Genomic DNA, 14,958 nt, shown 5'->3' on the forward strand with positions numbered 1-14,958 from the left:
GAGAGGAGAAGAGGATTGTGGGAAATGAAGCATAGATGAAGCATTTTACATTTCCTCACTTCAACATAAAGACTCATCCTCTCGTCTCTGTGACTCCAGTAAACTCGTGTTAGCAGTGATTTTTATTCAGGTTGATTAAAGTAATAATGTGATCCAGCTGATCAGTGAGAGCTTCAGGACGTCGTGGATTTAACATCCTCAGACACATAATTACTGAATTTAATGTGGAATAAACAAGAAAACATGAAGAAAAGAGCGTCGTTGGTTTACAGGATCAATCAGTTCATCAGGATTGATTCCAGCTGTTGGGATGGCGACTAAACTTGAGCTCAAACTTTGAGATGGTGTTCATGTGTGCCCCTGCTCAGGTGCCCCGGAGGCCCCGTCTATGGTCCGTCTGAGCGTGAGCAGTAGCAGCACGCTGACCGTCACCTTCCAGGAGCCACAGTGTCTCAACTCCACCGTGGTCACCAGATACCGAGGTACAACATGCACGCCATCCTCCACGCCACGGAGCTCCTTTCTGATCACCTGCTTCCTCATTTAAACCATTTATTCACTTTATTCACACTGGTTTTGAACCACAAAAGGTTTCTGTGCAGCAGCTTGTGTGCAGACCAGCGGCTCCTGAAGTGGACGCTGCAACATTTCTTCATTTCATTCTTTATTTATTACGTTAAAAAAATGAGACGACATTTCAAGTTCGTTGTTGCCGTGTGAACAACAATTACAGTGACGCAGGAGGACAGCTTACAAACTGTAGTAAAATAAATATACAGTATAAATACTGAGATGTGTTCAGGTATGAAATATGGAGGACGGAACCTAACAAAATAAAAAATTAAGGAAAAAATAAATAAATGACAAAATAAATGAATAAATATGTCATTAAATGAAGCAAAAATATAAAAAATGAAAGGAATAAATGAATTTATTATTCAATAAATTAATAAATATGTAATTTAATGTAGCAAAAATAATATTAAAAATAAATGACTAAATAAATAAATGACTCGATAAATAAATATGTCACTAAATGTAGCAAAAATATTAAATATTATTTAATTAATTTATTATTCAATAAATGAATAAATATGTCGTTAAATGTAGCAAAAATTATATTAAAAATAAATGAATGAATAAATAAATCGCTCGATAAATAAACAAATATGTCACTAAATGATGCAAAAATATTAAGAATAAATGATTGAATAAATTAATAAATATGTCATTTAATGTAGCAACAATAATATTAAAAATAAATTAATAGATAAATTATTAAATAATAATATTATAATAGAAAATATTATTTATCTATCCATGCATTTTTTATTTTTTTATTTATTATTTATTTATTTATGCATTATTTTCTATTTATATTTTACTTATTTTGTATGTTTATAAATGTTTTACAAACGATTTCTTAAAGGTTTACAAATCATTTGGTAATCCTAAATACTTAATATAGTATATCAAATGTTATAATGTGTGCAACAATAAACTGTTAATAAATAGTTTACTAATGTATTCAGAATGTTATTATTATCGTCTCTTATCAGCTATGATACAATATATAATTTATAAACTAATTATTTCATATTACACAAACTAATGATAAAATAACAGAAATTATAGCATTATTAATAATTAGTAAACATTATTTATCATCATTTCATCAGTAAAATAACGAGTTAAACTAAAAGCCTTTATAAACGATGGTGATTCTCTTTAAGATGTTTCATCCAGTGGATAAAACGAACCAGAGATAACGTCAGAAGAATGCGTTGCTTTTTCCACCGTTGTGATTTTCACACTCTTAACGGAGAGAAAGAAACAGGAAGAGACAATTAGAGACGCCTCGAGGCGGCGAGGCGGAGAAACGAGCAGCGAGAAGGTTAATTGTGATTTCCTCATCTGAGGAGGAACTATTGATTCCTAATGAAAAGGCCGTTTACTGTTTACTGTCCACGTCCTGCGGGCACTCAACCTGTGTGTGTGTGTGTGTGTGTGTGTGTGCGCGTGCACAGTGGAGTGGAGTTGCCTGCAGGATTTCTCGCTGCTTGCTGGAGAGACGGTGTTGGATAACCTGCAGACCCTCAAGTGCACCATCAGCAGCCTCACCACGGTAACAGCAGCATCCCTCCTCCTCCTCCTCCTCCTCCTCCTCCTCCTCTTCCTCCTCCTCCTCCTCATCCTCCTCCTCCTCCTCCTCTCCTCCATCTCCTCCTCTCCTCCTCCTCCTCCTCCTCCTCTTCCTCTTCCTCTTCCTCCTCCTCCTCCTCGTCCTCCTCCTCCTCCTCCTCCTCTCCTGCTCCTCCTCCTCCTCCTCATCCTCCTCCTCCTCCTCCTCTCCTCCATCTCCTCCTCTCCTCCTCCTCCTCCTCCTCCTCTTCCTCTTCCTCTTCCTCCTCCTCCTCCTCGTCCTCCTCCTCCTCCTCCTCCTCTCCTGCTCCTCCTCCTCCTCCTCTTCCTCTTCCTCCTCCTCCTCCTCCCCCTCCTCTTCCTCCTCCTCCTCCTCCTCTTCCTATCCTCCTCATCTCTAAAACCACCACTAAGAGACACAAAACCACCACTAAGAGACACAAAAACACCACTAAGAGACATAAAACCACCACTAAGAGACACAAAACCACCACTAAGAGACACAAAACCACCACCAAGAGACACAAAACCACCACCAAGAGACACAAAACCACCACTAAGAGACATAAAACCACCACTAAGAGACACAAAACCACCACTAAGAGACATAAAACCACCACTAAGAGACACAAAACCACCACTAAGAGACACAAAACCACCACTAAGAGACATAAAACCACCACTAAGAGACACAAAACCACCACTAAGAGACACAAAACCACCACTAAGAGACACAAAACCACCACTAAGAGACACAAAACCACCACTAAGAGACATAAAACCACCACCAAGAGACACAAAACCACCACTAAGAGACACAAAACCACCACCAAGAGACACAAAACCACCACCAAGAGACACAAAACCACCACTAAGAGACACAAAACCACCACTAAGAGACACAAAACCACCACTAAGAGACATAAAACCACCACCAAGAGACACAAAACCACCACTAAGAGACATAAAACCACCACTAAGAGACACAAAACCACCACTAAGAGACATAAAACCACCACTAAGAGACACAAAACCACCACCAAGAGACATAAAACCACCACTAAGAGACACAAAACCACCACTAAGAGACATAAAACCATCACCAAGAGACACAAAACCACCACTAAGAGACATAAAACCACCACCAAGAGACACAAAACCACCACTAAAAGACACAAAACCACCACTACGAGTCATTAAACGGCTACAAAGACACATAAGCAGCACTAAGTCCTTAATTAGGGAGCTTTGAGGTGGATTTCCAGGGCTGTAGATAAACCCCCCGTGAGGAGACGGTGTGCTTTGTGATGGACTCTCCAGTGACAGCTGCTTTCTGCTCAGCACACCAGCAGACAGACGTCCTCATTCAGAGCCCTGACAGGCTGGATCCAGTCCTGTTTGGGTATAACGCCGTTATAATCCTGTCTTTTCATATCCCCTCTAACTTCGCCGTCGTGTGTTTGTTGAGTGGCATCGGTGACATTTGAAGAGTGTCCTTCATTATGCATCTCTGTCTGACACATAAAGACACCGTCTCTGGTGCATCTGCTGTTTGCCATTTAGAGCATCAAGCAGCTTTCAGATGCTTCCACATAAGTCCTGAAAACATTTAGAACAGAACATGCTGCCTGAAAGGAAAGGGCGAGACTCACTGTGGGCGTCTAATGAGCCCAGTCTGAGTCCCACACAGTCCAACGTCTCAACATGTTGGTGTGAACAGCACTGGTTTACAAAAACACCACCAAGAGACACAAAACCATCACCAAGAGACACAAAACCACCACTAACAGACACAAAACCACCACTAAGAGACACAAAACCACCACTAAGAGAAACAAAACCACCACTAAGAGACACAAAACCACCACTAAGAGACACAAAACCACCACTAACAGACACAAAACCACCACTAAGAGACACAAAACCACCACTAAGAGAAACAAAACCACCACTAAGAGACACAAAACCACCACCAAGAGACACAAAACCACCACTAAGAGACACAAAACCACCACTAAGAGAAACAAAACCACCACTAAGAGACACAAAACCACCACTAAGAGACACAAAAACACCACTAAGAGAAACAAAACCACCACTAAGAGACACAAAACCACCACTAAGAGACACAAAACCACCACTAAGAGACATAAAACCACCACTAAGAGACACAAAACCACCACCAAGAGACACAAAACCACCACTAAGAGACACAAAACCACCACTAAGAGACATAAAAACCACCACTAAGAGACACAAAACCACCACCAAGAGACACAAAACCACCACCAAGAGACACAAAACCACCACCAAGAGACACAAAACCACCACCAAGAGACACAAAACCACCACTAAGAGACACAAAACCACCACCAAGAGAAACAAAACCACCACTAAGAGACACAAAACCACCACTAAGAGACACAAAACCACCACTAAGAGAGACAAAACCACCACCAAGAGACACAAAACCACCACTAAGAGACACAAAACCACCACCAAGAGACACAAAACCACCACCAGAGAAGAACAAAACCACCAACCAAGAGACACAAAACCACCACCAGAGACACAAAACCACCACCAAGAGACACAAAACCACCACTAGAGACACAAAACCACCACTAAGAGACACAAAACCACCACCAAGAGACACAAACCACCACCAATGAGACACAAAACCACCACAAGAGGACACAAAACCACCGACTAAGAGACATGAAAAACCACCACTAAGAGACACAAAACCACCACTAAGAGACACAAAACCACCACTAAGAGACACAAAACCACCACCAAGAGACACAAAACCACCACCAAGAGACACAAAACCACCACTAAGAGACACAAAACCACCACTAAGAGACATAAAACCACCACTAAGAGACACAAAACCACCACCAAGAGACACAAAACCACCACTAAGAGACACAAAACCACCACTAAGAGACACAAAACCACCACCAAGAGACACAAAACCACCACCAAGAGACACAAAACCACCACTAAGAGACATAAAACCACCACTAAGAGACACAAAACCACCACTAAGAGACACAAAACCACCACTAAGAGACACAAAACCACCACCAAGAGACACAAAACCACCACTAAGAGACACAAAACCACCACTAAGAGACACAAAACCACCACTAAGAGACACAAAACCACCACTAAGAGACACAAAACCACCACCAAGAGACACAAAACCACCACCAAGAGACACAAAACCACCACTAAGAGACATAAAACCACCACCAAGAGACACAAAACCACCACTAAGAGACACAAAACCACCACTAAGAGACATAAAACCACCACCAAGAGACACAACACCACCACTAAGAGACACAAAACCACCACTAAGAGACATAAAACCACCACTAAGAGACACAAAACCACCACCAAGAGACACAAAACCACCACTAAGAGACATAAAACCACCACTAAGAGACACAAAACCACCACTAAGAGACACAAAACCACCACTAAGAGACACAAAACCACCACCAGAGACACAAAACCACCACCAAGAGACACAAAACCACCACTAAGAGACATAAAACCACCACCAAGAGACACAAAACCACCACTAAGAGACACAAAACCACCACTAAGAGACATAAAACCACCACTAAGAGACACAAAACCACCACCAAGAGACACAAAACCACCACTAAGAGACACAAAACCACCACTAAGAGACACAAAACCACCACCAAGAGACACAAAACCACCACCAAGAGACACAAAACCACCACTAAGAGACACAAAACCACCACCAAGAGACACAAAACCACCACCAAGAGAAACAAAACCACCACCAAGAGACACAAAACCACCACTAAGAGAAACAAAACCACCACTAAGAGACACAAAACCACCACTAAGAGACACAAAACCACCACCAAGAGACACAAAACCACCACTAAGAGACATAAAACCACCACTAAGACACACAACACCACGGACGCCGAAATAAAAAACAACACGCCACGCAGCCGCCACACAGCCGCCACGCAACCGCCACGCAGCCGCCACGCAGCCGCCACGCAGCCGCCACGCAGCCGCCACGCGCTCCCGACGTTGGATGTGTGTCCACCACGTTAGATCACAGACTGAGATCACAGACTGAACTGACTAAACATGTTACTGATGATGAACCTTCATGAACTTAACAACAGCTCTATAATTTAATAATAATGATGTCTGATTTCATCAGCAGGTGACATCAGGTGATCATGTTCTGACACGTTACATCATTTAATGATTTAAGAAAGGCTGAATTTATAACTGAGATCATCTCTCAAGGACTCTCTGCAGAACAAAGACTTTATATAAATATATAAATCTATAAAGACGTCTTTATAATCAAAGTCCCAACAGACCTGCAGCTGCTCTAACGTTCCAGAGACTTCACATGTCCTGATCATTGATCCTCCACCAGCTGATCATTGATCTTCTAGCAGGGGGATGAAGCTGATCATTGATGGTTTCTGTGTTTCAGGGTCGTCTCTACTACGTCCGTGTGTCGGCGTACAACATGAAGGGCTGGGGTCCTCCTTTCTCCTCCCTCCCTCCATCTGCTGCTCCATCCAGTGAGTTCATCCCTTCTTACTCTTTCTTCTCTGTTTAATCTGATTATCACTCATCTACATTTACATCAACACATTTCACACTTTTTTTTCTGACATTTTTGGACTTTTTTCATTTTTCTTTTGAGGGACTTTTTTAAGTTTTTCACACTTTTTTTGGACAGTTTTTGGACTTCATTTTTCAGACCTTTGTTTTGGACATTTTTTGGACATTTCTTGGACAAAAGCCCTCACACATTCACATATCTGGAGGTCAGAGGTCAAGAGATCCCTTTGAAAGTGACCATGCCAGTTTTTCCTCGCCAACATTTAGCGTAACTTTGAAGCGTTATTTAACCTCCTTCACTACCAGCTAGTCTGATCTGGTTGATACCGATGGATTCATCAGGCTCTATAGTTTCATATGATACCAGTATCTTCAGTCTAGCTTCAAAACTGAGCCGCTCCGCTAAGTTGCGTTAACACCCTGAGGGTCATCAGTGTAAAGAGGTAAAGGTCAGAGGTCAGGCGTAAACAGTGAGCCAGCTGTGAATCTTCTGGATGTTCTCAGGTTGGAACATTTCGGTTTCATCTCTCCGTCACGACTCTCTTTCTCTCTTTCTCTCTTTCTCTCTTTCTCTCTTTCTGCTCACACAAGTACTTCAGCCTTGAGCTGTATGTGTGTGTGTGTGTGTGTGTGTGTGTGTGTGTGTCTGGCTTTGTATGGAAGGTTTCAAGTGTGTGTGTGTGATTGTGTGTGTGATTGTGTGTGTGTGTGTGAATAGGTCAGTGGTTGTGTGATTTAAAGAGACAGAGAACATGACTACTCCTCTCTGTCCTCTCTGATGCTCTCTGAGTTCATCCTGCGATGGGTGAGATATTTAACAGGGAGAGAAACAGCAGTGTGAACCTCACGGTGGCGCTAGAGGACGGGTCATTAGGGTTCATCCTCTGGGGACCACCAACGTCTCCACCACGTCCGTCCAGCTAGTTTAACATCACCTGCTCTGGATTCTACTTTCATTTTTTTATTTCAGTTTGAAAATTAGACTTTTGTGTGATGATGGAGGTCTGATGGATGGAGCGGCCCTTTTTGTAAATTTGTGAGGTTTTTCTTGTGAATGTACCACTTCAGAATATTAAATGTTTTCTTGTGAATTTTCCATTTAAAAATCTCAGAGAATGTCCCAGTTTTTTTTCTTGTAAATTTTTGAACAGGTTTTTTTTCCGTAAATTTACAACTTTAATCTCAGAAATTCTGAGTTTTTTCTCAGATAATTAAAAAAAAATTCTCGCAAATGTATGACTTTATAATCTCAGAGAATATCTATGATATATACGTTTTTTTCTTGTAAATTTGTCTGTTTTTTTTCGTAGATTTACCACTTCAGAATATTCTATATTTACTTGTAAATTTTCCACTTTATAATCTCAGAGAATGTCCCAGTTTTGGGTTTTTTTCGTTACTTTACGACTTTAATCTCAGTTTTTTTTCTGATAATTAAAATTTTTTTTCTCACAAATTTATGACTTTATAACGTCAGAGGATATTCCAGTTTTGTTTGTTCTAATCTGATGGATGGTACAGAGCCTGGGAGCCTGGGAGCCTGGGAGCCTGGGAGCCTGGGAGCCTGGGTGCCTGGGAGCCTGGGAGCCTGGGAGCCTGGGTGCCTGGGTGCCTGGGAGCCTGGGAGCCTGGGAGCCTGGGTGCCTGGGTGCCTGGGTGCCTGGGAGCCTGGGAGCCTGGGAGCCTGGGTGCCTGGGTGCCTGGGAGCCTGGGAGCCTGGGAGCCGTAGAGAGAACCAAATAAACAAATCACTGCCACCATTTATTCATGAGTGCTCACGTGATCTAATCCAGTTCTGCTGCACGTAAAGGTGTTCTCCGATACCTGCTGAGTGTGAGGAGAGAGGCAACACGAGGTTCTTCCTCTGGAGAGTTAGCGAGGAGGACAGGAGGCTGAAATAACGTCTTGTAGAGGACGTCTTCTCTGAGTCTGTCCTCTGGTCGTCTGTCCAGATTGGAGGGAGAGCGACGGTCGGGAGCCCCGGAGGCGAGGCCACATCGAGGCCATGGAGCGTCTGCTGCAGCAGGTCCGAGCCACTCACACCCACTACTGCTGCGGAGGTGAGTGGAACATATATATATATATATATACATATTAGCATCGACTCAAATGACTCAAAGAATATTCAAGTTTTTGTCCTGTAAATTTGTGAGTTTTTTCTTGTAAATGTACCGCTTCAATCTCACAGAATATATATTTTTTCTCAGAAATGTACGACTTTATGATCCCAGAGAATATCCGAGTTTTTTTAAGGGTTTTTTTTTATCATAAATTTACGACTTTGATTTCTGACATTAGATGTTTTTTCTCAGATATTTCAGATTTTTTTTTCAGAAATTAGTGACTTTATAATCTCAGAGAATATAACAATTGTTTTTCAGAAATTTACGACTTTTTTTTCTCAGAGAATATCCAGGTGTTTGTTTTCAGAAATTCACACTTCACTTCACTTCACTTCACTTTAATTTCAGAAATGTTCGAGTTGTTACTCAGATCAATTCTGATGTTTTTTTTCTAGCAAGTTTATGACTTTATAATCTCAGAGAATATCCAGGTGTTTTCAATCTTCAAATATTGAAATATTCAATATGTTCTTCTAGTTAAAGTTAGTCTGGAGTCTTGACTAAAGCAGATCAGAGACATTAATAAGAGCATTAATTACAGGTGAGAACCTGAACGTTGAGCTCAGACTGAACTACAACAACCATCCCTCATTAATCAGCCACTGAGCTCCCGTCATATTCTCCTCTAGTCAGACCCAGTTAGCCTCCAGACACACTGACACTCTACACAACCTGTTACTGGAATAACACCACTCTGTGTGTGTGTGTGTGTGTGTGTGTAATGATGGAGAGCTGAAGGTCGTCTGATTACTCAAAGGTCGAGCTGTAGAAGAAACGTTATTACTATAGAGAGCTTCTGTGGACGCAGGAAGGCTTTTATTCTGAAAGAGATGGAAGTGCTGCTGCAGTCTGGACAAAAGGCCGTCACACTGCAGCAGAAACCAGACTGGAAGCTCCACGTTAATGTAGAGATACACACGTTAGAAACACACTTTAATGTAGAGATACACACGTTAGAAACACACTTTAATGTAGAGATACACACGTTAGAAACACACTTTAATGTAGAGATACACACGTTAGAAACACACTTTAATGTAGAGATACACACGTTAGAAACACACTTTAATGTAGAGATACAAACGTTAGAAACACACTTTAATGTAGAGATACACACGTTAGAAACACACTTAATGTAGAGATACACACGTTAGAACACACTTTAATGTAGAGATACAAACGTTAGAAACACACTTTAATGTAGAGATACAAACGTTAGAAACACACTTTAATGTAGAGATACAAACGTTAGAAACACACTTTAATGTAGAGATACACACGTTAGAAACACACTTTAATGTAGAGATACACAACGTTAGAAACACACTTTAATGTAGAGATACACACGTTAGAAACACACTTTAATGTAGAGATACAAACGTTAGAAACACACTTTAATGTAGAGATACAAACGTTTAGAAACACACTTTAATGTAGAGATACAAACGTTAGAAACACACTTAATGTAGAGATTACACACGTTAGAAACACACTTTAATGTAGAGATACACACGTTAGAAACACCGTTAATGTAGAGATACACACGTTAGAAACACACTTTAATGTAGAGATACACACGTTAGAAACACATTGTAATGATACAAACGTTAGAAACACACTTTAATGTAGAGATACACACGTTAGAAACACACTTTAATGTAGAGATACACACGTTAGAAACACATTGTAATGATACAAACGTTAGAAACACACGTTAATGTAGAGATACACACGTTAGAAACACACTTTAATGTAGAGATACACACGTTAGAAAACCACTTTAATGTAGAGATACACACGTTAGAAACACACTTTAATGTAGAGATACACACGTTAGAAACACACTTTAATGTAGAGATACAAACGTTAGAAACACACTTTAATTGTAGAGATACAAACGTTAGAAACACACTTTAATGTAGAGATACAAACGTTAGAAACACACTTTAATGTAGAGATACACACGTTAGAAACACACTTTAATGTAGAGATACAAACGTTAGAAACACCACTTTAATGTAGAGATACAAACGTTAGACAACACACTTTAATGTAGAGATACACACGTTAGAAACACACTTTAATGTAGAGATACACACGTTAGAAACACACGGTTAATGTAGAGATACACACGTTAGAAAACACACTTTAATGTAGAGATACACACGTTAGAAACACATTGTAATGATACAAACGTTTAGAAAACAACTTTAATGTAGAGATACACACGTTAGAAACACACTTTAATGTAGAGATACACACGTTAGAATCAACACATTGTAATGATACAAACGTTAGAAACACACGTTAATGTAGAGATACACACGTTAGAAACACACTTCTAATGTAGAGATACACACGTTAGAGAAACACACTTTAATGTAGAGATACACACGTTAGAAACACACTTTAATGTAGAGATACACACGTTAGGAAACCACACGTTAATGTAGAGATACACACGTATAGAAACACACTTTAATGTAGAGATACAAACGTTAGAAACACACTTTAATGTAGAGATACAAACGTTAGAAACACACTTTAATGTAGAGATACACACGTACAAACACACTTAATGTAGAGATACGAACGTTAGAAACACACTTTAATGTAGAGATACACACGTTAGAAACACACTTTATGTAGAGATACACACGTTAGAAACACACTTTAATGTAGAGTACTACACACGTTATAGAAACACATTTAATGTAGAGATACAAACGTTAGAAACACACTTTAATGTAGAGATACACACGTTAGAAACACAACTTTAATGTAGAGATACACACGTTAGAAACACACTTTAATGTAGAGATACAAACGTTAGAAACACACTTTAATGTAGAGATACACACGTTAGCAAACACACTTTAATGTAGAGATACACACGTTAGAACCACACTTTAATGTAGAGATACACACGTTAGAAACACACTTAATGTAGAGATACACACGTTAGAAACACACGTTAATGTTAGAGATACACACGTTAGAAACACACTTTAATGTAGAGATACAAACGTTAGAAACACACTTTAATGTAGAGATACAAACGTTAGAAACACACTTTAATGTAGAGATACACACGTTACAAACACACTTTAATGTAGAGATACAAACGTTAGAAACACACTTTAATGTAGAGATACACACGTTAGAAACACACTTTAATGTAGAGATACAAACGTTAGAAACACACTTTAATGTAGAGATACACACGTTAGAAACACACTTTAATGTAGAGATACAAACGTTAGAAACACACTTTAATGTAGAGAAACAAACGTTAGAAACACACTTTAATGTAGAGATACACACGTTAGAAACACACTTTAATGTAGAGATACACACGTTAGAAACACACTTTAATGTAGAGATACAAACGTTAGAAACACACTTTAATGTAGAGATACACACGTTAGAAACACACTTTAATGTAGAGATACAAACGTTAGAAACACACTTTAATGTAGAGATACAAACGTTAGAAACACACTTTAATGTAGAGAGATACACACGTTAATAAACACACTTTAATGTAGAGATACACACGTTAGAAACACACTTTAATGTAGAGATACACACGTTAGAAACACACTTTAATGTAGGAGATTACACACGTTAGAAACACACTGTTTAATGTCAGAGATACACACGTTTAGAAACACACTTTTAATGTAGAGATACACCACGTTAGAAACACACTTTAATGTAGAGATACAAACGTTAGAAAACACCCTTAATGTAGAGATACACACGTTAGAAACACACTTTAATGTAAGAGATACAAACGTATAGAAACACACTTTAATGTATAGAGGGATACCACACGTTAGCAACACCACGTTAAGTGTATGAGATACACACGTTAGAAACACACGTTAATGTAGAGATACACACCGTTAGAAAAACACACTAATTGTAGATGATACACACGTTAAGAAACACACTTTAATGTATAGATACACACGTTAGCAAACACACTTTATGTAGAGATACACCACGTTACCATTGTATGATACAACGTTACACGTTTATGTAGAGATACACAGCGTTAGAAACACACTTTATGTAGATGATACACCGTTAGAAACACACGTTAATGTAGAGATACACACGTTAGAAACACACTTTAATGTAGAGAAACACACGTTAGAAACACACTTTAATGTAGAGATACACACGTTAGAAACACACTTTAATGTAGAGATACACACGTTAGAAACACACGTTAATGTAGAGATACACACGTTAGAAAACACACTTTAATGTAGAGATACAAACGTTAGAAACACACTTTAATGTAGAGATACACACGTTAGAAACACACTTTAATGTAGAGATACAAACGTTAGAAACACACTTTAATGTAGAGATACAAACGTTAGAAACACACTTTAATGTAGAGATACACACGTTAGAAACACACTTTAATGTAGAGATACACACGTTAGAAACACACTTTAATGTAGAGATACAAACGTTAGAAACACACTTTAATGTGGAGATACACACGTTAGAAACACACTTTAATGTAGAGATACACACGTTAGAAACACACTTTAATGTAGAGATACACACGTTAGAAACACACTTTAATGTAGAGATACACACGTTAGAAACACACTTTAATGTAGAGATACAAACGTTAGAAACACACTTTAATGTAGAGATACACACGTTAGAAACACACTTTAATGTAGAGATACACACGTTAGAAACACACTTTAATGTAGAGATACAAACGTTAGAAACACACTTTAATGTAGAGATACACACGTTAGAAACACACTTTAATGTAGAGATACAAACGTTAGAAACACACTTTAATGTAGAGATACACACGTTAGAAACACACTTTAATGTAGAGATACAAACGTTAGAAACACACTTTAATGTAGAGATACACACGTTAGAAACACACTTTAATGTAGAGATACAAACGTTAGAAACACACTTTAATGTAGAGATACACACGTTAGAAACACACTTTAATGTAGAGATACACACGTTAGAAACACACGTTAATGTAGAGATACACACGTTAGAAACACACTTTAATGTAGAGATACACACGTTAGAAACACATTGTAATGATACAAACGTTAGAAACACACTTTAATGTAGAGATACACACGTTAGAAACACACTTTAATGTAGAGATACACACGTTAGAAACACATTGTAATGATACAAACGTTAGAAACACACGTTAATGTAGAGATACACACGTTAGAAACACACTTTAATGTAGAGATACACACGTTAGAAACACACTTTAATGTAGAGATACACACGTTAGAAACACACTTTAATGTAGAGATACACACGTTAGAAACACACTTTAATGTAGAGATACAAACGTTAGAAACACACTTTAATGTAGAGATACAAACGTTAGAAACACACTTTAATGTAGAGATACAAACGTTAGAAACACACTTTAATGTAGAGATACACACGTTAGAAACACACTTTAATGTAGAGATACAAACGTTAGAAACACACTTTAATGTAGAGATACACACGTTAGAAACACACTTTAATGTAGAGATACAAACGTTAGAAACACACTTTAATGTAGAGATACACACGTTAGAAACACACTTTAATGTAGAGATACAAACGTTAGAAACACACTTTAATGTAGAGATACACACGTTAGAAACACACTTTAATGTAGAGATACACACGTTAGAAACACACGTTAATGTAGAGATACACACGTTAGAAACACACTTTAATGTAGAGATACACACGTTAGAAACACATTGTAATGATACAAACGTTAGAAACACACTTTAATGTAGAGATACACACGTTAGAAACACACTTTAATGTAGAGATACACACGTTAGAAACACATTGTAATGATACAAACGTTAGAAACACACGTTAATGTAGAGATACACACGTTAGAAACACACTTTAATGTAGAGATACACACGTTAGAAACACACTTTAATGTAGAGATACACACGTTAGAAACACACTTTAATGTAGAGATACACACGTTAGAAACACACGTTAATGTAGAGATACACAC

General features: G+C 38.7%; 1 protein-coding gene across 2 annotated transcripts in view; it reads left to right on the forward strand.

Annotated features, from left to right (window-relative positions):
- ankfn1 (ankyrin repeat and fibronectin type III domain containing 1) overlaps positions 1-14,958 on the forward strand; it is a 102,885-nt gene that overhangs the window by 65,133 nt on the left and 22,794 nt on the right. For both annotated transcript variants that reach the window (XM_037754526.1, XM_037754527.1), the window contains exons 11-14: positions 369-482; positions 2,028-2,125; positions 6,650-6,740; positions 8,736-8,843. In XM_037754526.1, the coding sequence (XP_037610454.1) occupies positions 369-482; positions 2,028-2,125; positions 6,650-6,740; positions 8,736-8,843 (411 nt within the window). The remainder of the gene's footprint in view (positions 1-368; positions 483-2,027; positions 2,126-6,649; positions 6,741-8,735; positions 8,844-14,958) is intronic.

This window comes from Sebastes umbrosus, chromosome 20, assembly GCF_015220745.1.
Source record: "Sebastes umbrosus isolate fSebUmb1 chromosome 20, fSebUmb1.pri, whole genome shotgun sequence".
Taxonomy (NCBI): domain Eukaryota; kingdom Metazoa; phylum Chordata; class Actinopteri; order Perciformes; family Sebastidae; genus Sebastes; species Sebastes umbrosus.